The 27775-nt window shown below is 50.5% G+C and overlaps 1 protein-coding gene across 2 annotated transcripts in view; it reads right to left on the bottom strand.

Annotated features, from left to right (window-relative positions):
• Nucleotides 1-18498, bottom strand: part of SH2D4B (SH2 domain containing 4B) — an 83991-nt gene extending 65493 nt beyond the window's left edge. The window contains exon 1 of one of the 2 annotated variants that reach the window (XM_077895214.1): nucleotides 18215-18498. In XM_077895214.1, coding sequence (XP_077751340.1) covers nucleotides 18215-18398 — 184 coding nt within the window. In that variant the 5' untranslated portion in view covers nucleotides 18399-18498. The remainder of the gene's footprint in view (nucleotides 1-18214) is intronic. The other variant, XM_077895213.1, reaches the window with a different exon arrangement.
• Between the last annotated feature and the right edge of the window lie 9277 nt (nucleotides 18499-27775).

The raw sequence follows: 27775 nt of genomic DNA, 5'->3' as shown, positions 1-27775 counted from the left end.
ATTTTCTGTTCCTTCCAGGTTAACACATTTTCATCGGGTTATTGATATGAATAGACATCTCATGGAACAGGAAACATAATAAACTAACATATCAAAGATAGTTTACTTTATCACTAATTAGATTCAAGCTTATAAAAACAAGAATGAACTATCATTTCACTCCAACAAGATTGGAAAGAACCTTGTAAAAAGTCTGATGAGGCAAGTGTTGGAAAGAATACAGAGCAACAATAATAGTTACAAATTCCTGATGGTAGAAAGTACCAATACAATCACTTTGAAGATCTTTGGAAATATTTAGTTAAGTTGAAAATGCTATACATTATCACTAAGGAATAGCACTTCAGGTATATAACTCACAGAGTCTCTTTCACATGTGCCCAGAGAAAACTGAAAGAGAAAACAGTATTCCAATGTAACACTGCTCAAACTATGAAAAATTGGAAACATAAATACCCAATAAAGAAAAATAGACAAATAAATCATGATATGTTTTTATAATGTAACACTCTACAGGAAAAAAAAATAAATAGTTTTGAACATACTAAATATATGTCTTTTAAAAATACAGAACCGTAAAATTAAATTCAGGTTGCATATGGCTTAATGTCATTCATATAATGATTAAGTGACATAATGCCTACAAAATCTATATTGCAGCATGGCAAAGATATAAGCATGATATACATTGAATTTAATTAGGGTTGCAAATTGGGAGGGATATGAGGAGTAAAATTTTAGGAAGACATCAATGTAGGTCTCACCATATATAAAGGGCTTGAATAAAAACAGAAGAGGCACTAATGTCAACATTTAATAATTGATTTAATAATATTAAACGTTATGGGTCCAAACACAAGAAACAACAAGTGTTGGAGAGGATGTGAAGAAATAGAAGCCCTCCTGCCTTGTTGGTGGGAATGCAAACTGGTGCAGCCACTGTGGAAAATGGTAGGGAGATTCCTCAAAAAGTTAAAAATAGAACTACCCTATGATCCAGTAATTGTACTACTGGTATTTAATTCAAATGGATACATGCACCCTTATGTTTATAGCAGCATTATTTACAATAGCCAAATCATGGAAATAGCCCATGTGTCATCCATCAATAGATGAATGGATAAAGAAGAGAGAGAGAGAGAGAAGAAAGTTATTCAACCACTTTTTTTTATTTTTTAAGCTATTATTTGTTCATCAGAGAGAGAGAAAGAGAGAGCATAAGCTTGGATGGGGGAGGCAGAAAGAGAGGGAGAAGCAGACTCCTTGCTGAGCCAAGAGAGCGACATGGGGCTCCATCCCAGGACCAGGAGATTATGACCTGAACCAAAGGCAGACACTTAACCATCTGAGCCACCAGGCACCCAATGTTCTTTAATTATTTAAAAAAAAAAAAAAAGAATGAAATCTTGCCATTTGCAACATGGATGAGCTAGCTAATATAATGCTAAAGAAAGTAAGTCAGTCAAACAAAAACAAATACCATATAATTTCACTCATATGTGGAATTTAAGAAACAAAATAAATAAGCAAAGGAAGAAAAAAAAAGGAGAAAGAGACAAACCAAGAAACAGACTCTTAACTATACAGAACAAATTGATGGTTATAAGAGGGGGTGAATGGGAAGATGGGTGAAATAGGTGACAGGGATTAAGGAGGGCACTTGTCCTGATGAGCACTGGGTGATGTATGGACGTGTTGAATCATTACATTGCACATCTGAAACTAATATAACCCTGTATGTTAACTGTACTGGAACTCAGAAAAAAGATATTGTGGGTCCACGAGTACTTATTATATTATTTTCTATTTTGCCTATATGTTCAAATATTTTATAATGAGAAATATTTAAAGTTTTATTTTAAAAAGATCTGACGTAAGGGGCACCTGGGTGGCTCTGTCAGTTTCTTGGTTTTGGCTCAGGTCATGATCTCAGGGTCATGAGGGCTCTAGGCTTAGCTCAGCGTCTGCTTGGGCCTTTCTCTCCCTCTCCTTCTGCCCTTCCCCCCTGCTTACTCACACTCTCTCTCTCTCTCTCCTTCTCCAAAATAAATAAATAAATCTTAAGAGAAAGATGTAACATGAATAAACTAAGTTTTCAATCTAAAACATTTTTTAAAACAAAATAAGATAAAAGAAAGTTAGGGAAAATAATCAATGAAGGAAAAAGCTAATATTAGTGAAATGCAAAGCATGTATAAGCCCAAACATTTGTTATTTGAAAAATGCAAAATAAGAAATCACCTAGATAACATAAAGATAACATAAAACATGGAATTATTACAAGAGAATATTATGTGCTGTTCTATGTTAATAAATTTGAAAACATAGATACAGATATAGGCATAAATGTTCATCATCTTAAGTTAGACAATGATTTCTTAGATATGACACCATTTCATAGATAGATAGATAGATAGATAGATAGATAGATAGATAGATAGATATAAAATTAGACTTCACTAAAATTTAAGACATTTGTGTTACAAAGCATACCACCAAGAAAGTAAAAGGGCATAGCATAGGTGACTCAGTCAATTAAGTGTAACTCTTGGTTTCGGCTCAGGTCATGATCTCAGGGTTGTGAAATTGAGCCCTGAATTGGGTTCTATGGAGTCTGCTGGAGATTCTCACCCCCTTCTCCTTCCCCTGCTTGTGCACATGCATGCATGATGAGAAGAAAGAAAAAAAAGAAAAGAAAGAAAGAGAAGAAAGAAAGAAAGAAAGAAAGAAAGAAAGAAAGAAAGAAAGAAAGAAAGAAAGAAAGAAAGAAAGAAACCCATAGACTGGGAGAAAATATTTGCAAATCATATATCTGATAAAGGACTTGTACCTAGAGTATATAAAAACTCTTACAACTCAATAGTAAAACACAACCCTGTCAAAAAAGCAGCAAAGGATCTAAATAGATATTTCTCCAAAGAAGATATACCAGGGGTCAATAAACTCAAGAAAAAACACTCAACATCATTATTCATCAAGGAAATCAAAATCAAAATCACAATGATCTAACACTTCACGTCCACCAGGATGGCATTAATCAAAAACACAGATAATAGCAAAGGTTGGTGGGGATGTGGAGAAATTGGAATTCTCATACAGCTGGTGGGAATGTAAATGGCACAACTATTTTGGAAAACAGGCTGCTAGGTCCTCAAGTGATTAAACATAAGGTGACCAAATGACCCAGCAATTCCACTCCTAGGTACACACCCAAGAGAAATAAAAACAGATGTCCACACAAAAATTTATACTGAATATTTATAGAAGCATTATTCATAATATCAAAACCCTGAAAACAACCTAAATGTTCATTAAGAGATGAACAGATTAAAAAAAAAAAGGTACATCTGAACAATGGAATATTATTCAGCCATTAAAAGGAATGGTATACTATGGAAGGATCATGAAAACATCATGCTAAGTGCAAGAAGCCAGTCACAAAATCCACATACTTATATGATCCCATTCATATCAAAGCCCAGAATTGAGATACTATAGAGACATAAAGTAGATTAGTGGTTGCTAAGGACTGAAGAAGGGAGAAGGGGATTTAGGGGAGTGATAAAGTGTATGGGTTTTCTTGAGGTGATGAAAATACTCTAAAATTGACTGTGGTGATGGTTGCACATATTGGTGAATTTACTAAAAATTATTTAATCGTACACGTTACATAAGTGACTTTCAAGGTGCATAAATTATATCTCAATAAAATTTTTTAAGAAAAATTTGTTTCTAGTAATTCATAAGCAGGGGAAAAAATCAGTTAGGGTATAAGTTGGTTAATAGTCTAAACACTGTCAACCAACTTAACCTAATTGACATTTGTAGAACACTTCACACTACAGCAGAACTCTTTCTTTTTCGAGCGAACACAGAACATTCACCAAAGATAGATCATATTCTTAGCCATTTAAAAAAAACTCAGCAAATTTTAAATGTTTGAAGTCATCTCTGGCATTTACTCTGACCACAATGGAATTAATCTAGAAATCAATAACAAGACGTCTGGAAGAAATCCCTTCAAATATTCAGAAATAACACAATATAACTCTAAACACCCCAGGGATAAAAGAAGAAATCACAAGATGAATTAGAAAATATTTTAACTGAAGAAAAATGAAAATACAACATGTAAAACCCATGGGTTGTAACTAAACCAGTGCATTAAGAGAAATGTATAGCATTGAATGTTTATATTTTCTTTTAAAAGAAGTATCTCAAAAAAAAAAAAGTATCTCAAATCAAAGGTCTAACCTTCTACATTAAGACACTATAAAATAAAGAACAAATTAAATCCAAAAATAAAAGAAAGAAATAATAGAGATAATAGAAATCAGTAGAACAGAAAATGGGGAAAAAATCAGGAAAATAAAAATTGATTCTTTGAAACCACTAGTAAAATTATTAAATTTCTCACTAGACTGACTGATCAAAATTGCAAGAAAAAACACAATTTGCCAGTATCAGGCATGAAAGAGGGGTCACTACTGCAGATCCCACAGACACAGGAATTTATAAAGAATTTAATGCCAATAATCTAGTAACTGAGATTAAATAAAGAAATTCTTTAAAAGACATAAAATACCAAAGTTCACTCAAGAAGAAATATACAATCTGAATAGCTTTGTGTCCAATAAAGAATTTGAATTCATACTTTAAAATCTGGCCACAACAAAACTGTGGGCCCAGGAGACACCACTGATGAATTCTACCAAATATTTAAGGAAGAAATAATATGAATTCTATACAAACTCTTCCAAAAAATGAAGAAGAGAGAGTATTTTTCAACTCATTTTTATAAGGTAAACATTATCCTGATACTAAACTAAAGATATTTCAAGAAAACTACAAACCACTATCCCTCACAAACACAGATTTTAAAGATTTTTAATAGAACATTAGCAAATTGTATTCAGAAATATATAAAAAGTATAATGTATCATGACTATACAAGGTTTAACCCAGGAATTCAAGGTTGATTCAACGTTCAAAAATCGAAGTAACTTGTCATAAGAGCTGACTAAAAAAAACTATAATCAACTCAAAAGATGCAAAAAAAACTTCTGACATATCCAATGTCCATTCCTAATAAAAATTCTCAGCAAAATACTAATAATGGAGAAGTTCCTCACCCTAATAAAATATATCTAGGAAAAAATCTTTGGTTAATATCATACTTAATGATCAAATATTGAAATTTCACCCTAAGATTGGGAATAAGACCAGGTTGTCTGCTGTCACCACATTTATTCAACATTGTACTGAAGATCCTAACCAGTGCAATAAGGCAAGAAAAAGAAACTAAAAATGTACACATATTGGAAAGGAAGAAATAATATGGTCTCTATTTGCATATGGTATGATCACCTATATATAAAATCTTAAAGAATCTACGGAAAAGACTATTTGAACTAATGGGTGATTTTTAGCAAAGTCACAGAAAATAAGGTAATCAAAACACAAATATCAATTTATATATTTTATCAATAAACAGGTAAAAATTAAATTTTAAGATACCACTTACAATGGCATCAAAAAATATGAAATAGAGATAAATTTAACAAAAGATGTTCTCTAATCTACAAAAGTTGCTGAGCGGATTGCCTGGGTGGCTCAGTGGTTGCGTGTCTGCCTTCAGGGCATGATTGCAGTGTCCTAGGATTGAGTTCCACATCAGGCTCCCCACAGGGACCCTGCTTCTCCCTCTGCCTATGTCTCTGCCTCTCTCTCTCTCTCTCTCTCTCTGTGTGTGTGTGTCTCATGAACAAATAAATAAAATCTTCATTAAAAAGTTGCTGAGAGAATAAAGACCTAAATAAATGGAACATTATACCTTTTCCATGGACTGGAAAATTCAACTATATTAATATGTCAACTCACCCCAAACTGGTCTACAGTTTCAATGCAATCCCAGATTCCTAGCAAGCTTTTTATAGAAATTGACAAGCTGATTATAAAATTGACAAGCAAAACTCCTAGAGTAGCCAAAACAATGTTGAAAAAGAACAACATACGACTCACACAATTCAGTTTCAAGATTCACTACAAAGCTATAGTTTCAAGATTTACTATGAAGCTACAGATAGAGTGGTATTTGTGTAAGGAAGGTATATGCAGCAGTGAAACAGAACGGAGTCTAGAAATAGACCTACACATATATGGTCAAATGCTTTTCACCAAAGATGCCACGGTAATTCAAAGGAGAAAGGATTTTTTTTCCCAGCAAATAGGACCTAGACCCATACTTTACCCCACATATATGCCCATGTTCTACCTGTCAATGAGTAGGAAAGGTAATATCATCCCCTTTACATTACAATTTCCCTCCACATAGAATGGGTGTACCAGAGATAGGATGATCAACAGTCCCAGTTTGCCTGGAACTAAGGAAATTCCCAAGATGCAGACATTTCACTTGTAAACTGGATAAAGTCTGGGTTGACCAAGCCAAGAGGGTTTACCCTAAGGAGAGATATCACAATTTACCCATCATAGCCAACTTCCTTTACAGCTCTGCCTTCCATAGCTCATCACTGAGAAGCAGCACTCCTACCTTCCCCATGACCCCAGCATCTTTGCTCACAGATGTGAACCAGAGCTGGGCCAATCAGACACCCACTGAATGGAATCTGAACTGAGAGACAGAAAGGGTGGGGTTATTTGATAATAATGGATCTTGGAAGTAAAGGCCACCTAGATTCAGACCTGGGATAGCATTAGGATTGTGTCTACCAATGAACAGCCTTGGGAGCTGGTGTGGTGTGCAGAGAGAAGCACCGACAGGAAACCAAGAGAAAAACAACCCTGGCAGCAGCTTCCTGATTCCAGACTATACTTGCCATTCTTGGATTCTGGGAGGTAGCTTAGGAGCGTCTTCCTTTAGCCAGCACATCCTTACCAAGGTGTCTGGCCACCCCAGCCAGACAGAGGACTTCTAGCATCTCTCACAGTAGATGCACACAGTAGGTGCTTACTACATGCAGGTAGAATCAATTATAAGCTGTGATGGTTAATTTTACATGTCAACATGGCTAGACCACGTGCCCAGTTGTTTGGGCAAATGCTAGTCTAGATGTTGCTGTGCAGATGTGATTACCATTTACAATTGGTTGACTTAAGAGCAGATTGCCCTCTGTGATGTGGGTGGGCCTCACCTAATTAGTCAAAAACCTTAAGAGAGTGAAAAACAGGCTTCTCCAAGAAGGAATTCTGCCTCAAGACTGTAATATAGAAATCCTGCCTAAGTTTCTAGTCTGCTGCTGTGCCCTACAGATTACAGACTAGCCAGGCCCATGATCATGTGAGCCAATTCCTTAAAATAAATCTAGATAGATGGTAGATAGATAGATAGATAGATAGATAGATAGATAGATAGATGATAGATTGATAGATCAATAGATAAATAGATGATAGGTAGATGATAGATGATAGATGATAGATAAATCATAGATGATAGATCAATAGATAAATAGATGATAGATAGATAGATGATAGATAGAAGATTGATTGATAGATGATAGATGATAGATAAATAGATGATAGATGATGATGATAGATGATAGATAGATAGATAGATGATAGATAGATAGATAGATAGATAGATAGATAGATAGATAGATAATAAATATCTCCTAAGAGTAGGGCCACTTCTGATGAAATGGTGTTTTCAACAAATCCTACAAGGAAGGAGCTGCCCCAACACCTGGTGTGTTCTCTTAATATAAGTGCTTTTTGTTCTAAGCTGTGAACATTAATCTTTTGGGAAAAACAAACAGGAAAGAAGTCCACTAGGTGAGAAATGTGCTTTTGCTAATGTTTATCAGGTTCTTAAACATGCCAGGCTCTGCTGGGAGCATCTCTTTTAATCTTGCCCACAGATCTGGGATATAGGTCCTATTACCATCGTCCCCAGTGTATGTAAAAAGAAACTGAGGCTCAGGAAAGCTTGAGTAATTTGCCAGGGTCAAGTTAATAAGTGGAACACACTTACAGTTCAGAGCCAAAATTCGAACCCAGGCCCTCTGACCGCTGCACAACCCACCTTTGGCATAAAGGGTGTGCACGCTGGCATGGAGTGGCCATAAGGTGCGTTGTCAACAATGCCGGGCTGCTTACGTTGTTTATTCAGAACTGTCCTTGCCATGGGTCTGCGACAGACTTGGGGTCAGGTCACACTAAACCACCGCCCCCCACCTTTGACCTTGTGAGTGTAAAATGGCTCCTGAAGTGGCTCCCCAAGCTCCAGGCCATGTCATCACAGAAGGTGTGCCCTCTCCTGTGAGAATAAGGGACAAATCCAAGATCTGCCACCAAGACCACCATGCCCCTGTCTGCTGAGACTCGGTGTCACTATCACTGCGAAATCCACAATAGCCCACCTTCAAGCCCACCCCCCCAGTCAGACACACCCCAATCAATGGGCCAGTGGGGTCTCTGGACCCCAGTCTTACTCCTTACTTATCAGCATAAGCTTCCTGGCACAAAACATCTATTTATCTAGAACAGCATCCAAGGCACAAAATAACCTCCGGGTCACATGGATCCCGGGGTAGGACGACTCTCTAAATCTTCAGCACCTCACGAGCCTGACTGTGAGCACCCGACGGTGGTATCAGAAAATGGACATATCAGTGAAATGATAGGATAAAAATAAATGACCACAGGGGCACCTGGGTGCCTCAGTTGGTTAAACGTCCAGCTCTTGGTTTCGGCGCAGGTTGTGATCTCGGGGCGTGAGATCGAGCCCCACGTGGGGGGCTCCGCACTCAGCATGGAGTCTGCTTGAGATTCCTTCTCCCTCTCCATCTGCCCCTCCCGCTACAATAAATCAATCTTTAAAAATAAATTAATGAAATAAAATAAAAGACCCTGAGGCCTAAAGTCATATAATTTTGCAAGAAGGCGGGAGAAACAGGTGTGAAAATTGCCCCCAAGGAATTCAGATCCCGAAGCCAAATGCAAAATCTCATACCAAATGGGAAAACCATTTGCTAATTTGTACGTGAGAAAAAAACCTGGAAAGCAGTCATGCCAGCCACTTGGAGAGATTAGCTGAGGGACGGGCAGCCGTCTGCAACCTGTTACTTGGGCGCGGCTGCCCTGGGTCAGGGCTGAGAGCTGGGATCGGGTGACAGGCAGTCCGCAGATAACCAGCTGGTGGCCTTTCTCAGAAACTGCCCCTCCTGACCTCCAGCCTGGAAGGGGAGGTAGGGAGCTGGAGGAGGTAGGGAACAGGGAGGTGGCCGGCAGGGTGGCCCCCGTGGCAAGGGGAGAGAAATTAAACGTGATCACGGCCCACCGGGCATCCCTGGCAGCGGGCAGGAGAGGGGCTTCCCTCCCTCCAGAGCTGAGCAAACCCAGCTGCTCAAAGGCCTTGAGCTTTGGCAGCAGCCGGGGCAGGACGGGGATCCGCCCGCAAAGCCCAGTTCTCTGCTGGGCCACCGAGCCCTGGCCGGCTGTGTGGCCCCAGGCACTTCTGGAACGTGCAGAAATACGGGGAAAGGACAAGCTCGGCTCCCCCTTATGTGCCCCCTCGGCCGAGCTGCGGGGACCTCTCTGCCCGGGTCAGCACCAGCAGTGCTCCTGCCACGCTTCTTGGCCATTTGCCTACCTTACCGTGACGACTTGCACTGGTGCAGTTACTAGTGATGTTGGGCTTTTCACTCTCTAAAAGTGCTGGCCCTGGACATGGGGGGGTGCCACGGACCCCGGAGCCCTTGGCCAGGGGGAGCCGCCTCAGTCAGCAGCAGGCCCTCCGGCTTGGGGAAGGCGGGAAGGGAGAGGGGACAAGGTGCTGAGCTACAACGGAACCAGAGGCCCCCAGCCCGGGCCCTGCAGGCAGGGTGGGCCCGGAACTTTGCTCCTCCAGCCCCACAGCCACTGGGACAGGCCTCCCCCCACTGCAGGTGAAGGAACTGGGCTGCCAGGACACAGAGTGACATCGCCCTTAGGAGCTCTCTCCCCAGCACAGCTGTCCCACCGTGAGGCACCTCCCGGCAAGCCAGAAAGTAGGGCCCCATTAGTCAAGTCCACAAACCTGGGTAGAGCACCTATAGGTGGAAGCCCACGTTGGGCCCCTCAGTCCAGGCGGGTGGAACGGAAGGGTCTGGCCCTAGATCCCAACTCTACGCCCCAAAGCACCAACAAAACACATACAATACACACACACACACACACACACACACACACACACGGCTCTCCGAGAATTCTAACCTTTGTTCCACTGCCTTGGCCAGGACTAGGGCCCATGCCCAGCCACACACTCACAAACAGAGTGATCCCAGGCCACCCAATGCCACACCTCCAACTATCGGCAGATCACAGCGATTCATAGACTAGTCCTGCACCCACTATAACATCACATCTTTTCCCGATCCATGAGAAGGGTGCTTATCAGCCTCCCAAGTACCAAGAGTAGCCTTTCAATGAAGGAACTGAGGGCAGCCCGGGAGGCTCAGTGGTTTAGCACCACCTTCGGCCCAGGTCGTGATCCTGGAGACCCGGGATCGAGTCCCACGTGGAGCCTGCTTCTCCCTCTGCCTGTGTCTCTGCCTCTCTCCCTCAATCCTCTCTGTGTGTTCTCATGAATAAATAAATAATATCTTTAAAAAAAAAATGAAGGAACTGAATTTCTGCCAATTGGTCCTAAACACACACACACACACACACGCAAAGGGTGATATTTGACAGACACAGGCAAGGCCCCAACCCCCACTATGGTTGGTCAAGACTCCAAAAACATTGAGGTTGGCCAGGCCAAGATGCAGCTGGTCCAGAGCCTAGGTCTAATGGTGGAGCATCTGGAAGAGGCTGAGCCAGTGTCCACAGGATCTCCATCAGAGCCGGGGGGTGCAGAGTGGGGAGGAAAGGAAAGAGAGGAATAGGACTTAGCCCTTAGGTGCTCCACAGGAGCTTTCCCCACTTGTTGAAGAAGCTTTATGAACCCTCCCAACGACCGTTGAGAAGGGGTGGCTATTCCCATTGCACAGGTGACTTTCAAAGGTCAAAACAGATCCAAGATGAAAATCCAGGTGACCTGGTTCCATTCTACCCGGCTAGAGGCGTTTCGAAAAAGGCATCAACCCAACCAAAGGGTAAAGAACTGATCAGTGACTATTATTTTCCACCCCTGAGCACCTCAGAAAATGAGCTAATAGAGCATCCGTTCGGGCGTGAAAGTCTAGAAGAATGAGCACGGTCCACCTGCCCCCAGGTATACCCCAAGAGCTGCAGGGGCCTATCTATAAGTCATGGGTGCTAGGACACCTCTTGGCTCAGGTGGACAGCCCTGGGTCACCACGGACACACTTCTCGTGGTGTTTCTTCTTGCCGGACTTCTGAGCTCCCAGTAGGAAGCTTGTTGCACCCCCACAGCTCATCTGCTACCCTAACTGACCCCTCAGACCCACACTCAGCTCCAGTTTACCAAATATCTTGACTCAAGGGACTTTTTACCTCTGGTCTACCCTGCACTAATTAGTGTCCTCTACAGGAGTCTGCACAGCCTGCCTCACCCCTAGACACCTCTTCTCTCCTCCTCACGTACATTCTCTGAAACAAACTCCAACATTGCCCTCCCCAGAACTGTCCCTCGAATATTTGCATACTGATGGGAAAATGTTCTTAACAAAAGGACCAGGCGCTAGTGGCAGGTAATGTGACACCGTGAGAAACCCAGGGGAGACTGTCAGTGCCCCCCACACACACACTACACCTTCCTAGACACTCTGCCCCTTGCACCCAGGAAGGGGGCTGTGACCAACAGCTCCAACTATGGTCCAGAAATCTGGGGCATCCTCTCCCCTGACTCTCCTCCACCTTTATCCTGGGCAGTCAGGGCCTCCCACATCACCCCAGTGCATCAACTGACACACTGTTGGAATTCATGAAGGAGCTGAAGAAGTCAACTTGCCAAGGTCAACGGTATCCCACCACGTTATGTCAGCAAGGCCACGGAGACCACAGAAGATGGTGACTTCCATGTGACATGCTGAGAACCCCCCACAGTGAGGCCGATGCTGCTGGGTTGGCCAAATTCCTTGGGCAATAGGGTGAAGGGGGAATAAAACATTCATCACTTTCCCCTCAGAGGAAAAAAAAATGTGAGGAGCAATGACACCGGTACCAAGTGAATTTAATGTCCAAGTAATTATTGTCATTATGATTTGATGAAGAAACCCCTACTATAAGCAGAAGATGTAAATCTTGAAAGATCAAAGAAGGTAAATGAAATCAAACATGCTTGATTATACCAAGAAAGTCACGGAGAAAAATATTTTTAAATCCTTAAATTTCTCATCATCAGTATATAATGTTTTATTCCTGATAAGGACAGATAAAATGGACTCAAGCACTTTTTTAAAAAATAAGGTCTTTAAAAAATATTTAGGTAAGTAATCTCTATACCCAGCATGGGGTTCGAACTCATGACCCTGAGATGAAGAGTCACATGCTCTTCCGACTGAGCCATCCTGGCACCCACTAAAATAAGCTTTATTTTTTTTAACATTTAATTTATTTATTCATGAGAGACACACAGAGGCAGAGACACAGGCAGAGGGAGAAGCAGGCTCCATGCAGGGGGCCTGACGCGGGACTCGATCCCAGGACCCTGGGATCACATCTTGGGCCAAAGGCAGATGCTCAACCACTGAGCCACCTGGGCGTCCCTAAAGTAAGCTTTAAAACAGCATGTGCTCTTTAATATGGCATCAAAAAGCTAGAGGGAAAAAAAGATAGAGGTAATATGCCCTAAGAAGGGGCCCTGGGTGGCTCAGTCGGGTTAGTGTCTGCCTTCGGCTCCGGTCATGATCCCAGAGTCCTGGGATCGAGCCCCGCATCAGGCTCCCTGCTCAGTGGAGAGCCTGCTTCTCCCCCTCTGCCCCCCCCCCCCCCCGGTGCTCTCTCTCACTCTCTCTTTCAAATAAATAAATAAAATATTTTACGTTATATATATTTCAGTGTGTTAAGCATCTGCCTTCAGTGGGGGGCATGGTCTTGAGGTCCTGGGATGGGGCCCCCTGTGGAGCCTGCATCAGGTCTGCGCTTAGCAGGGAGTCTGCTTCTCCCTCTCCTTCCCCCTGGCCCCGCTCATGCTCTCTCTTTCTCAAAGAAATAAATAAAATCTTTCAAAAGCAAAAAAAAAAAAAAAAAAAAGACGCAAGGGGTAAAAAGTCATATTGGTTAAACTCACATCCAAGTCAAAATCCTGAAACAAAGAAGGAGACTGACATGAGGTATAAGTCCTAGTGAAAAGGTGGCACAACCGCCACCACTGATGTGTGACGATAGACGCAGTCCAGCTTCTATGACGCATCCCCCAACACAAGGACACTGTGATTTTCATTCTTTTGCTGAGGACCTTCAGGGTCTAGAGGAGGTCCTGCTGCAGAGCGCACGGACCTTCCTGTTCGTCCCCATTCCCCTGGTTCAGCTCCTGTGACACAGCTCGAGTGTGCAAGCTGCACACCCACGGCCCCCTGCCGCACCCAGCTACTGGCACAGAAGCCGGCGACACTCGTAGCCTCGTGGCCCTTTCAGGCTAATGGAGGAGACAGGCCACGAACAAGCAAACAGATATCTATCTTTTAAAAAAGCAACAAATCAATCAATCAATCAATCAATAAAAATAAATAAATAAATAAAATAAAATAAAATAAAATAAAATAAAATAAAATAAAATAAAATAAAATAAAATAAAAAGCAACAAATCCACAGAGAGAGAACGCAGATCTGCGGTCGCCAAGGGCGAGGGGGGTGGGATGGGAAGCGAGTGCTTCCTGGGTAAGGGGTTTCCTTTCTGGGCTGAAAATGTTCTGGAACTAGATGGTGGCCGTGGTTGCACAACATTTTTTTTGCAGATTTTTTTTTTTTTAATTTAAGAGAGAGGGTGCAAGCACAACCCAGGGGAGGGGCAGAGGGAGAAGGAGAATCTGAAGCAGAGAGGAGCTGAGTTCGAGCCCCCGGAGCCTGGGCGGGGCTCATCCCACGACCCCGAGATGGTGACCAGACACGTAACTGGCTGAGCCACCCGGACGCCCCCTATACAACATTTTGGGTGTGCTGTCACTGAAACGAGCACTTTAAAATGGGAAATCTTCTGTTGTGTTAGAAACACACTGGTAGCCGTAGTAGGTTGTGGAAAGCAAGCTTGCCAGGGGTGGCAAGAGAAGGACGGGGTGCAGAGCGGGTGGTCAGGGAAGAACTGAGCCCCGTGAGGATGTGGGGGAGAGCACTCCCCACAGAGAGTCACCCCAGGGTGGAGAGTGGGGAGGACGGGGCACGGGCCAGCAAGAGGCATCCTATGTCCTCCGAGAACAGGGGAGCCGTGCAGGTCTGGACATGAGTGAGCTCATCGGTGTCACGAAGGTTCTTTGGCTTCCGGGTGGAGAAAGGGTTGCAGAGGGTGAACACGGGGCAGGGGACCAGGGCCGTGCCGGGGATGGGTGCAGGGAGCGGGGTTCCCGGCAGGGCTGGGGCTCCGGGTCAGCAGTGCCCAGTAGGATGGGGGCCCTGGGCTAGGAGGCCCTGGACGGTTCCCTGGGCACAGAGAGAGGCAGACCAGGGGCAAGGAGCGGGTCTGGGGGCTGTCACTGGGGTGTGGGCCAGACCCCCTGGTGGTGCCGAGGCTGGGCCGGATGTGCAGCCTGAGCGACTTGATCCTGAGACACGGACACGATGCTATGGGGCCGCTCTGGTGACGCCCGGGCCAAGCCAAGAGAGCGAGGTGGGCCTGGGATGGGCGGGCTGCAGGGGAGGGGGGCGGAGGGGCCTGAGCCCAGCAGTGTGTGGGGGCCACAAGGAGGTGGGGGGAGCCCGGCCCTGAGCCAGCTTGTGGGCGACAAGAGTGAGTGTCAGGCGGCGGGCTCAGCCAGGGGGCGGCTGGGGAACACGAGGGGCTCCGGGCCCAAGACGTCCAGCCTGAACAGGTGGTCACAGAGGAACCAGTCAACACTGACAGGCACTGTGGGTCAGGCAGAAAGGACAGGTCGGTGTGGACACGTGTGCCCCGAGTCCTGTCCCAGGCGACCCCTAGGCCCACCCCGGAGAGACAGGGCCCACCGAGCAGGCCCAGAGCGGCCGGCGCTTGTGAGGCTCCTGGCGTTGGTGTGGGTTTTTGGGGGAAAGGGACACTTGCCAGAGGGAGAGGATGCAGAGGTCCTGGCAACGTTGGAGGGGCTTGGCCTGAATTGAGCAGGACCACAGTTTGGAGCTTTGTACCCACAGTCTCAACAAGCCCCGTCAGGCGTCGAATCTTGTCGGAAATGTGACAAAAAGGCAAATGTGACAACGGTAGATGGGGAAACAAAGCTGAGGGTCTGTGTCTTCCACAGCAGGGAAGATTCTCACCGAGGCATAAAGTGAAAACAAAAAAGACGTGCCTGTGGGGCCAGGGGAGTGATGTGTGCCCAGCCACGAGCCCAGCTTTCCCCCAGCTCGTTTCCCTGTGGACCCCACCGGCGGGTCCAAGATTAGTAAAGCCCTCAGGGTTCTGTACCCCCGTGTCCCCAGGGTTTACTGCCAGGAATGCCTGGAGAACAGAAAAGTTCTCAGGGACAGGGCACAGCCTACAGGAGCCCTGGGGACAGCAAGGGCCGGTCTGCTAGGAGCTGGGAGGTGCTCCCGGAAAAGAGACAGCGGGACGGAGGCCTTAGGGGACAAGACAGGACTGGGGCAAAGCATCCCCGCGGGCTCATGAGGACGGAGTAAGTCGAGTAAGTCGCGCGGGGAGCCCAAGGGGCTGGCACACAGCTCGGCAAGCACAGCAGGGGCTTCCTTCCGGACACACGGGGGAATGGGGTGGCGGCGGTGCAGGCCAGGAGGAGAAAGGATGCAGCCCGTGGGGCAGGTCCCCACCCACTCCTGCCCTGAGCCACCGCACGGCTGCACACCCGTGTCCCATGACCTGTCCACCCACGGACGCAAGGGCCAAAGCTCTGTCCAGTTCACCAAACTCAGCGCTTCAGGATGTTGCATAAGGGAAGGGGTAAGTGAAGAAGGGAACGGGTGAATGCACGCTCAGATCATCTGTGGGATTAGAGTCTGAGCTCAGAAGTGAATGAATGGAAAAACCTCACTCCCCAGCCCCACGGTCAAAGCCACAGGATGTGCTTCTCGACTCCACCTCTTAGCACGTAGGTGCCTTGGGGTGGATTGAGTCACTTCGTGAGCCTCGGCTTCCCCAGCAGAAACGGGGTCGCAGCACACTGTGCGTCCCAGACCTTGCTGAGGCCTGGCCAGCCCCAGCCCCACCCCCCCAGGGCTTCCCTGCCATCCACCCAGACACTTCCGCAGCCGGGCCTGAAGCAAAGAGCTGAGGCTTGAACGAGATGCCGACCTGGAGACACACACACACACACTCCCCCGTGTGTTTCCCTCTCCTCTCCATTCTTTATAAATCAGAAAATTAATCACGCAGAAAAGACTCTGCTGCACCAGAAACCCAAATGAGTTTAATGTATAATTTACACATGAAAATGTAGATGTCAATGTGTGACAAATTGCCATAAAAATGTTTTTGCAGTTAAATTTTTAGGCATCTGTCTTCGTCCCAGAAGAGCCACCGTACAGACGGCGTGAGGCTCCAGGGCTCGGGCCGGGTGGGGCTGCAAGCAGCCTGTCATTCTCACGAGCTGGTGATGCAGCTGCCAGCACAGCCTGGCCCGGAAGGCCCGGCCCGGCCCCAGCCATGCGCTGCCAAGCCAGAGCTGTCCCCCTCGGGGTCCTGCTGTGTGTCTCAGCCAAAACACAGATGTACCCGTACGCCAGCTGTGCGCTGGGCCAAAGGATAAAAGACAGAATGGAGTGTGGTCTCACGCCCCCGTGGCTTTGAGGCCCCTGGGAGGGCCAAGCAAGCAGATGATGATAAGTGACAGGGTGGCAAGCACTTAGGGCAGGAGTGGGCGCTACATGCCAAGCACCTGCCAAGATGCAAGTTCGTCCCTGCTCCAGGAGCATCCCCCAAAGGCTCCAGGGGGCAGGGACTAGTCCTGGAGGTGCTTGTCAGGAGGGTGAAGTGGGGGACATTCCCGACAGGAAAGAGCACTCGTGCTCAGGCGGAGGCTAAACAGAGCAAGCCTGTCCCGATGCATGTGAGCGTGGCCTGCTGCACGCTGCTAGGTCGCCAAGGGGTCTGCACGCCCAGCGAGATACAGGATTTTGTCCTGGATTGAAAACTTCCAACAGGCCAAGTCTACACTCCACTCTGCTGAACCGTGGAGAGGCCAAGAGGAGGGCTGTTGGGGACAGTGACGAGGAGAGACGAGGAGACGGTCCTGCCTACTGTAAAGGGCCACATGCACGTAAGGTGCCATCCCCCGCAGGACCCCGAGTCCTCTACCAGGTCCTGACTCCTGCAGGGGTATTTTCATCCCGGGTGCACCAGCCCGCGGGCTCAGGACTGCATATAAACCACCCAAAACGGGCAGCCCTGGTTGCCCAGTGGTTTGGCACCGCCTTTGGCCCGGGGTGTGGTCCTGGAGACCTGGAATTGAGTCTCCCGTTGGGCTTCCTGTGTGGAGCCTGCTTCTCCCCCTGCCTGCGTCTCTGCCCCCCCCCATCTCATAAATAAATTTTTTTAAAAAGAAAGTAAACCACCCAAAACGCAGGCTGGGCCCCTGCTTCTCCTCTGCACCTGCTACTGCCCTTTGGGGCGGGTCATTGTCTGCGCAGGACATTCCCCGACAGCCTCTTGCCAGATGCCCAGCAAGGCTCCAGGCACAGCCCCAAGCTTCCTCTCACACGCAGATAGCGGGGAGCGGCCGGGGGCCCGGGCCGGCCCTAGCTGGGAACCACAGTGCTGGTGCGCACAAGGCAGGCAGGAAGGGCACGTCCCCGTTGCACCCTGCCCTCCTTGGTGGAGCCGCTGGCGAAGGTCAAGAATACGCCCTCTCCCTCTGCGAGCGATCATCGCCTGTGTCCGAGCCCGAGCTGAGATCCCACTGGTGACTTCCCCGGAACTTGGGCCTCCCACGACAGGACAAAGCCCCCCTTCCCCAATCCCATCAGGAGCCCCCTCTGCAGCCTTGGAGCCTCACAGACTTGGGGTCAAAACACAGAGGCCAGGCTAGCGTGGCCAGACACTCACAGAACAAGGGTTTGAGCCCCCAGCCCTCATCACACGGGTGCTCGTTTTAAAGAACACAGCCTGGCACCAATAACTTCTCCACCTCCTGGAGGCCTGGGGCCGACCCCTCGGTGACTCGCAGCCACATACCTCGCTTGACTTTCGGGGGCCTGAGGCCCTCCGCCTGGGCCAGGGCCTCCCACGCCTCGCGCTCCCTCCAGCGCCTCAGCTGCTCCTCTCGCATTTTGTAGAAGAGGATGTGCTTCTGCACATCGCTGAGCTCGGCCAGGAGTTCGGGGTCGATGTACATGTCATGAAGGATCTGCTGCAGCATGATGTCCCCCAGAGTGCACCCCCCAGGGCAGCCAGCCAGGGAAGCCCTGCCAGGTGGGACACCCCAGGCCACTCCTCACCCCTGGCTCGTCACTGCAGGACCACTCGGGGAGCCCCTTCTCTGTGTCGCATCGTCACTCTCCCTCAGCTCCCAGCCAGGGACAGACTCATCTCCCCTGCCCGGGAAGCAACGGGGGCCAGGCAGCAGGAAGCCAATTGGCAGCCGGGACCCTGCAAGGGGTGGGGGGCAGGCATCGGGAGCAATCTAGTCCTCCTGTAGGGTCACCAGGAGCCACATCCCAGCAGCACCCGTGTCTTGGCTTCCCCTGGGGTTCAGGGCCAACAGGGAGGGTCAGAGCCTCCAGCTCTGCAGGGCGGTGTCCGGACCCGGCCCTGCCTGAGCCGACAGGTGTTGAGTGATCCGTTAGTGGAAGGTAACGATGACACCAGCTGTATCGATGACACTGCCCGGGGCCAGCCAGGAACTGATCTCTCCTCCGCGGGTAAGAGGAGGCGGTGGTGGGTCCTAATTCGGTACTAATTCTGTGACTTTTGAGCCAACCTCAAACAGGCCAGAGGAGCCAGCCAGGAGTTTCCAGGCTCCTCGGCCTCTCCCTCTACCTGCTTCCCCTGGCCAACCTTCTTCTTTTCCAGGACGTTTGGCATCCTGAGGTAATGCTTTTAAAACGCTGCCCTCCCACTGGGTTGGAGCTCAGAAAGGTAAGGAAAGACAGTCAGTAGGTAGGCATGAGGAAGGGGCTTTACCAGGGAATTCAAGGACACAGAGGAGCCCCACGTCATCTCTCCTTTCCCTAGAACGAGGTCGTAAAGCCCTGCCTGTGCTGACAGATTAACCCTCCAGGGGTCGGTTTGGGTGGTTGCCTTGATCTTCATGTTGTTGCTTGCAGGTGCCTGGAGATCACCAAACAGAAGGCTGTTTCTCGGGCGCCCTGAATCTGAAGCACCTGGGACAGGGCGGGATGTTGCCTTCAGGTGGGTTAGGACTGGGCCTAAGAGGTGCTCCCAGCTACTCCCAGCTGCCCCCTGTATTCCAACAAAGCCACTGGGCTCCAGAAGGTAAGCAACCTGCCTACGGCTACCCCGACCCCTAAGCTGCCACCTTGGGACTCTAGCCAGTATTCGAATTTGACATGGGCAACTGTGAATCTTCCGATGGCTTAAAAATGTAACCCGACCTGGAGAGGACCACCCAACGGGGTCTGGCAGTGTGGCCTGGTAGGATTGGCGATCTTCGGGGCCCCTTCCCTCCCCAAGAGGGACAAAAGTGGATCGGACACCCAAGGGTGATGGAACGCAAGTGTGATGGGGCGCCCTTCTCTCGCTGCTAGGTCAACACACAACAGGAGAATAAGGAGGCTGTTGGGATGCGCTTCAAGCTGCAGGGTCAAATGCAAGCGTGGAGGGCCAGGGTGTGGTTGGCTAACTGCAGGGTGACCTCGATCTTGCAGCGTCCCCACTCAGCCCTGTCCCCTGTCCTCCCAACCCCGGCTGGGCCCGCCTCGGGCCCAGCCCCCTGCGTCCTAACTGTGTCTGGGCGGGAGAACTGAGGCCAGAGCAGAGACAATGGGCACAGGCCATGGACGGAGCCCAGCCTCCAGCTGGCAGCCTCCTTCTTTCTTTAGAGGTTGGAGGTGCAGCCAGACGCCTGCAGCAAGACGGGGGTGGAGAGTACAGAGAGCAGGACCCAGAGAGCAGGACGTGGAGGGCAGGGCACAGGGAGCAGGGTGCGGGGAGCTGGATGTGGAGAGCAGGGCCCAGAGGGCAGGGTGCGGAGAGCAGGGCAGGGCAGGGCTGGGAGGGCAGGGTCTGGAGAGCAGGGCGCAGGGTGCGGAGGGCAGGGCGTGGAGGGCAGGGCGCGGAGGGCAGGGTCCAGCAGGGTCTGGAGGCAGGGCGCGGGGGGCAGGGCAGGATGAGGGGCTGGGGCAGGGCACGGAGAGCAGGGTCCGGAGAGCAGGGTCCAGAGAGCAGAGTCCAGAGAGCAGGGCCAGGAGGGCAGGGTGCGGAGAGCAGGGCAGGGCCCAGGGAGCAGGACCCCAGGGAGCGGGTGGCAGGTGCGCCTCCGTCGGGCGGGCCCGGGCCCCTTGCGGGGATCCCTGTGACCACCCTGCGGGGGGCGGGCGGAGGCGGCGACCCCATAGTGCCCGTTGTGAGCCGCGGGGGGCACGGTGCTCGGGGGCCACCCCAAGCCAAGCGCAGCCCCGCGGGGAGGGAGGCCCTGGAGCCTGGCCCTCTCCGCTCTGGGTCCTGTGGGGGAGGCCGCTCCGCCCGGCCTGGGGCGCCTCCTGGAGGAGCCGGATGCCGCCTGCAGGGAGCCCGGGGACCAGGCGCCCCCCTGGGACAGGTGGCCGCTGCGGCCGCGACCCCAGGGGCAAGTGCCGTGCAGACGATGGAGCACGGGCGACCAGAAAGGAGGCGCAGGTCCCCGGCCGCCCCGGCCATGGGATTTAATCTGCACCCTAATGCAGTTGCTTGGGGGGGGGTGTGCATGCAAGCCCAGCTGTGCCAGGGGCTGGAGACCCCCAGGGGGTCTGCGTGCTGGGGGCAGCTCAGGACCCAACCCTGCACCTGCCACAAAGGACAGGCCGGCTGTGCGGTGGGCAAGTGAAGATGCCCACAGCAGAGAAAAGGAAAAAGGGACTCCCCAATGACTGTGCCCAGGGTAATAATCCAGTATTTGAATTTGTATGTGATGACTTGTGTGTAGACAAAGGAACACACACACGGCTTCTTGCTTTCTGCTGGCGACGGGAAGGGAGGCCACCATAGGCAGTTCTGTACTGTGTTATACCGTAAGGCATAGGACACTTAGGACCGACACCAAACGGATTTCAAGAGTCCTAAAGTGTGATTCCAAAAAATTGGCCTCCACGCCCACGCCAGGGAGGGAGGGAGGGGCAGGCACAGCACCTAGAGGTTGGAGTGTCGGGATGGATGAACTGCTCAGGTCATCAGAGGTTCCTAGACCAGAAAAGGGCTTGGAGGTACTTCTCAGCTCTGGCCCTGGGAGGAAGAGGAGGCCAGAAGAGCAGAGGCAGGGAGGAAAGTCTGCAGGCTTCGGCCAAAGTCGAGAAGGTATGAGCACTGTGTAGGGGAGCTGGGGAGCTGCCAGTGGGGACCAAGGCGGCAGACTTGGGAGATATTTCTTTTTTTTTTTTTTTTTTTTAATTTTTATTTATTTCTGATAGTCACAGAGAGAGAGAGAGAGAGAGAGAGAGAGGCAGAGACATAGGCAGAGGGAGAAGCAGGTTCCATGCACCGGGAGCCTGACGTGGGATTCGATCCTGGGTCTCCAGGATCGCGCCCTGGGCTAAAGGCAGGCGCCAAACCGCTGCGCCACCCAGGGATCCCGGGAGATATTTCTTATCCCAGGTTCTCTCTGCAGCTACTTAAAATCTTTTTAAAATGTAGATCGTGGCATTCTCTGCTCAAAACCTTGCAACGACTCCCATTTCCCTCAGAGTCAAAGCCCAAGTCCTCACAGGGGCCCATAAGGTCCTCCAGGATCTGCCTCTCTCCACCCCCTCCCCATAAGCCCTCCCAGCCCCCTCCCTCCCCCCAGGCCCCAGCCTGCTGGCCTCCTGGGCTTTCTGCAAGCACACCAGGCTTGCTCCCTCCTCAGGGCCGTCTTGGAGCTGTTTCTTCTCACTGGAACCCACGTGGCTCCAGAGCCTCCTTCAATTCTTTGCTCAAACTTTTAACTCCTCTGTACTCCTGAGCCTCTCTTATTCTGCTCGATTTTTTTTTCATTACTCTGTAAAATGCCATTTTCTTCTTTTGTGTTTCTCTCTCTCTCTCCCTATTAGACAGCACGCAGCGCTTCACTGATGTCCTCAGCGCCTGCCACACTGCTTAGCATGCAGCAGGTACTAGACAAATATCTACTGGAAGAGAATGAACAAAGGAACTTTCAAGGTGGAATGGATTAGAGCCTGTGCAAATGCTAGAGGCGTCCAGAACAGGAGTCTGAAGTGAGGTTGCTGGAGACTTGGACGTAGGCATCATGAGCAGCTATGAGCAGATAGTCTAAGTCTCTGGGGCATTAGGTAGACTGACAGCCCTGCCATAGGCCACCTGCCCTGGTTGCCGGCCCCCCCCTCCCCCCCGCCGCCGCCATGTCCTCACCACATGGTCCCTTGAAGGCAGAGCCCAGTGATGACCAGAGAACCCCATCATTGTGGCCTCGGGAAGCCTGGGCACAGCCACCATACAGGATCAGTGACAGGAAGTATCTCCTTATGTCCACTCACCTCCCCTGTCATAGTCCCGTGGGGAAGCTGCTCCCAAGAACACACTTAGGATCACAGTTCTGCGACCCGTGGGCTCAGTAAAAGTCGAGAGTGGGTTCTGCATTTGTCACCAGTTAAGCTCCACTGAAAGATCATAGTGGCCCTAAGGAGTTCAGCTACCACTTAGAAAACACAGTGCGAACAAGCTCCCACTCCCAGAAAAACCAGATAGGAAATACTGGGAACAAATTCGGCAAAGTGGGGAAGCAGAATGCCTTTTATTCTCTAATCTCAAAAGTGACAGATTACCCATTCCAGTGTTTTCCTTTCGTGGCCCAGAGCAACCCTAACACACGTGGGGCGGCTGCACAAGGTCACAGATACCAGGCAGCGGGGAGCCCTGGGGAGCCACGTTGGAGGCCAGCTAACACAGGTGAATTAGACATTTTATGGCATTAGATCTTTCTGACATGAATGTGGTATGTCCCCGTGCTTCCCCTCCTTGGGTTCTCTCTCTCTCTCTTCCCTCACTTTGGGGAAGCCATGTGAGCCCCACCTGGTAGGGAGCCGATGTCTCCCGCCAATAGTCACATGACTGAGTGAGGTTGGCAGAGATGGTCAGGTGAGGCACTGCAGCTCAGGCATTCCTAGATTCCCAACCCTCAGAAAAGGTATCAGACACGTATGTGTTGTTTTCAGCTGTTAGGCTTTGGGGTGATTTGTTCTGCAGCAGTGCATAACTAATGCAATATCGAATTAGTCTACGCTTAATGCCATTTCAGGCCAAACCTAAAAATTGGTTGGGAAGTGGGGGAGAAGCTTAAGAAAATTATTGCCAAGTTAAAAAAAAAAAATGATTGCCAAGTTAGACCCAAAAAAACTGAATAGATGAGAACAGCCTAAAAAACACTGAGGCATACTGAACTCGGCACTGCCCCATTCGAACTCCTAAAGCAAACATCTCAGTTCGACACAAGAACAGGCAGATGGGAGTGAGAAAGCCCAGACATGGATCCAGATAGATGTCCAGAGAATTCTTTAGTACGTGGTCAAAATGGCAGCTTAATAATAGGGGGGGAAGGATGGATAACCGATCAATAAACAGACCAGAAACAGTGAGCTCGACCCTTGTCTGTCCCCTGTGATCCTACCAGGACGTCCCTCAGTGGCCACGGACTCCGGGGTTCTGCAGCACTAGTCATCAGAAGAGGGAATATTTCGAAGTAACTGTTGGGTTCAATAGACAAGGTTTAGGTTAGGAAATCATGGCAGGTCAACAGGATCGGAGGCTATACAGCCATGAGAATTGCCGCTGAGAAGAATATCTGTTGACATAAAAGGGTTCATTACGCAGTGCTAAGGCAGAAGGCAGGGTGTAAAATATCATGTGTAGTATGGGCTCAGTTTTATGAGCGAGGAAAAGAATACTTTAACCCCCACTGCCTCCGAAGGAGACTAAGCAGGTCCACCTAAAAAGGAAAGGCCCGGGATCTGGAAACCTGGCTGGGTCTGGACGTGCTCACTTGGGAGGCCACGCAGGGGTGAACTGAGCAGCTCCACGTGTCACAGGCTGGACACCAGGTTCCAGAGTGGCAGAGATGGCAGGGGAAGGAGACAGAGAGATGACCACACCCTCCACAGCTGTGGACCATCCAGTCCCAAATCATCATCAGGACTATTTAATCCTCGGGTGCCTGGGTGGCTCAGCCTATTGTCTGCCTTCAGCTCAGGTGATGGCCCAGGGTCCTGGGATCGAGCCCTGCATCAGGCTCCCTGCTCAGCAGGGAGGCTGCTTCTCCCCCTCCCTCTGCCTGTCCCCGTCTGTACTCTCTCTCTCAGATAAATAAATAAACTCTTTAAAAAAAAAAAAAATGATTTAATTCTCAAAAGGTTCACTATGAGATTTATTTACAGGAAAAACAAACAAACAAAACAAACCCTTAACCTCTATCCAATTCTTCCAGGAAAGAGGAGACCACCAAGGGGTCCAGGAGTTGGAGGCACAGGGGGGCTAGGGTCCCTGGAATTGGCAGAAATCGTGGGGAGGGTGGGGGCTCTCCCCACCGGGGAATCAGTGGGATCCGAGTACCTCTGAAGGGCCAGGACACCACACTGACATCCGTAAACAACAAGACAACAGTACAGACACAACCACACATTTGTGAGAGGAGCAGCAGAGCCCAGGGCTGCCGCCAGCCCGGCCTCACCTCCCGGCCAGTGTGGCTCCTTGCACCGCTCACGTTCCTCCTGTGTATGCAGAAGGCATCAGGGCCCTGCACAGGGCTGGCATCAGCATCACACACACAGGTGATGTCGGAGTGGGCCGTGCATTCAGTAGGCGCCAGCGTGAGCTCTGCTCCCCCCACCCAACCCCACCCTGCTCCTTAATCTGGAGCCTGGTTCCCCAGTGACTTGGTAAATCCAACTATAGGTGGGGGGTGAGCTGTGGCTGCAAACTGCCCGACAGCTTCCACAGACATGCATGTGCCTTGGCCCGGGACTGACACACCTGCACCAGGAGAAACACGCTGCTTTCCTGCCACGGCTGGGACCTGGGGCTGCTGACTGTCCTGTGTCCCCGCAAGGAGGTCGGCCTGTAGGAGAGAGCAAGGCTGACACGCAGAGAGGGGCAGACACCCGCACGGAGGGAGCACCCTGGTAGTGCCAGGTCCCATCCTACCCCTAGGCCTCTAAGAATGTCCCCCTGTCCCTCCCTGCCATAGGAACCAATAACCTTGAGTTAAGGTCACCGCCACCCCTGTGTCTGACTACCCGGGGGCTCTCTCTCTCCATTTGTCTTGCCAAGGATGCTTCAGGACAGGACAGGACTGCAGGCAGGTGCATCTCTAAGGGCTTTTCCCGAGGGTCCACCTCTCACAGGAAGTCCTCCCAGACCCGGGTGTCTCTCTGAATGCACCGTCCCACATCCTCGCTCCAGGAAAGCCAGGGACACCCCCCCACCCCCACCCCCATCTCCCTCCAGGAAACCAGGGACACAGCCAAGGAAGAGGCAGGTTCCAGAGGAGGTGAGCCGTTGGTGCCTGTGCACAGCTAGTAGGGTGGGGGGAGTCCTGAGCCAGCTGCCCCCCCACCATCTGACACAGACAAACCACCTCCACCGGCCTGCACTCCTGCCCCCCACCCCCATCTCCCCTAGAGCCCCAGCCCTGCCAATGAGGAAACACTCCGCTCCCTCCAAATTCCCCTGGAACCAGGCCACTCAGCACAAATACAACCGACTGGCTACGGCGCAGCCCAGCGCTGAGCTCATTAACTCAAAGGGCAGAAGGCAACTCTAGAGACACAGATGGCAAACAGGCCACACCGCGGGCAGCGGCCCCCCAGGCCCCGAGGCCGTCCTGACTCGCGGAGAGCAGCAGCGAACGCCCAGAACCCGAGGGGGCCCAGCGCCCCCACCCCTGGGCAGGTTCTCAGGCACCGGGGGAACCCTGGGCCCCCGTCCAGGCCTCCCCAGAGGAGCAACCAGGGAAGAGCCGCTGAGGTCTCTTGCCTGCCCACTGTGCGGCAGCAGGCCCTGGGCCGGGGCTTGCTTTCTCCAGGATCTCATTTAATTCTCAGAACAAAATTAGGAAGAAACTCTATGATCCCAAGCTCAGCTTTATTGTTCCGGCCAAACAGCTGTTAAGGGATCCTGGACTCAAACCCATCATATGCTGAGCTGGAAGGGGCCCTCCCCTCCCCTCCCCTCCCACCCCCACTCTTATTCCGAATTGGACAGTCCTTCTGGGGCCCCGGAGCTGGGCCCACACCTGCCCCCTGGCCGACCTGGAGGGCCCCGGGGGAGCTCAGCGTGCACGGTGCACTGAGCCGCTGGAGGACCACATCCGTGCCCTGGGGAGCCCACACACCTGCCCAGCATGGCGAGGGGCCCGGCGCCTCCAGCCACCGTGGAGCATGAGGTGGCAAGCCAGCCCTGCAGATGCTGGAAGACAGTAAATCCAGTTCCCGTCTTCGATTCCCCAAGCTGTGGGACTTGGGGCGCGGACCACTGGGGTCCTCCTGTCAGACCTGTCCTCGGCTTCCTGGCCAGGTGGGTGGACCTTCACCGGCCCCTGGTGATTCAGCGCAGCCCCTGCGTTCAGACGCTGGGACGGGAGACCGAGTGTGCAGGCCACCCGGGCTGCGTTCCTAAGGCGTCCCCCACCCTCCCTCCTCCCCTTCTTCCCCAACCACGGGGAAGGGCAGCCCGGTGGTGCAGTGGTTTAGCGCCGCCTGCAGCCCAGGGCGTGATCCTGGAGACCCTGGATCGAGTCCCACATCAGGCTCTCTGCATGGAGCCTGCTTCTCCCTCTGCCTGGGTGTCTCTCTCTCTCTCTCTCTCTCTCTCTATGATAAATAAATAAAATCTTAAAAAAAAAAAAAGAAAGAAATGACTCCGAAGACCTGTGTTTTTCGAAGTCACCAAAGTTTAGGGGAAGCCTGTTCTGACTCTAGCCCCATGCAAACTGGAGCACGCATCACGATCCCCTAAGGACTGGCGAAAAGACTCTTGGGCTCCCTCCCAGGTTTGTGGCTCCGTAGGCCTGGAGTGGGACCACAGAGTTCGCACCTCTGAGCAGCCCCCAGGTGCCACTGCCGCGGCTGGTCAAGGGACCTTGAGAACCTCAGCACCCCTGCCTGAGCCCCGACCCTCTGCAGGGGTGGAAGTACTCTCCCCATCTGAGGAGACAGCACCCGGTTCCTGGCTCTTGCATTGGCGCTGCTGGCGCCGAGCCCCTCCGGACCTTCCATTGCATTCTCTGTCATCTGAGAACACCCCCTGAGGACACCCCCGGAGCTGTCCGCCCCCTGCAGCTTCCAGGAACCACTGGAACCCTCGGGGAGCGGGGTAAACTCTCTTCAGAATGCAGTTATGGGGCAGCCCCGGGGGGTGGGGGTGGGGCAGAGGTTCAGCACCACCTACAGCCCAGGGCCTGATCCTGGAGACCTGGGATCAAGTCCCACGTCAGGCTCCCCGAATGGAGCCTGCTTCTCCCTCTGCCTGTGTCTCTGCCTCTCTCTCTGTCTCTCATGAATAAATAAATAAAATCCTAAAAAAAAAAAAAAAAAAAAAGAACACAGTTATGCTCAAAAAGAGACTCAAATGTGCACGTTACACCCAAGGGGAGTC

This window comes from Canis aureus, chromosome 4 (assembly GCF_053574225.1).
Source record: "Canis aureus isolate CA01 chromosome 4, VMU_Caureus_v.1.0, whole genome shotgun sequence".
Lineage (NCBI taxonomy): Eukaryota > Metazoa > Chordata > Mammalia > Carnivora > Canidae > Canis > Canis aureus.
The sequence above is the reverse complement of the archived record's forward strand: the minus strand, read 5'-3'. Positions and strand labels throughout refer to the sequence as shown.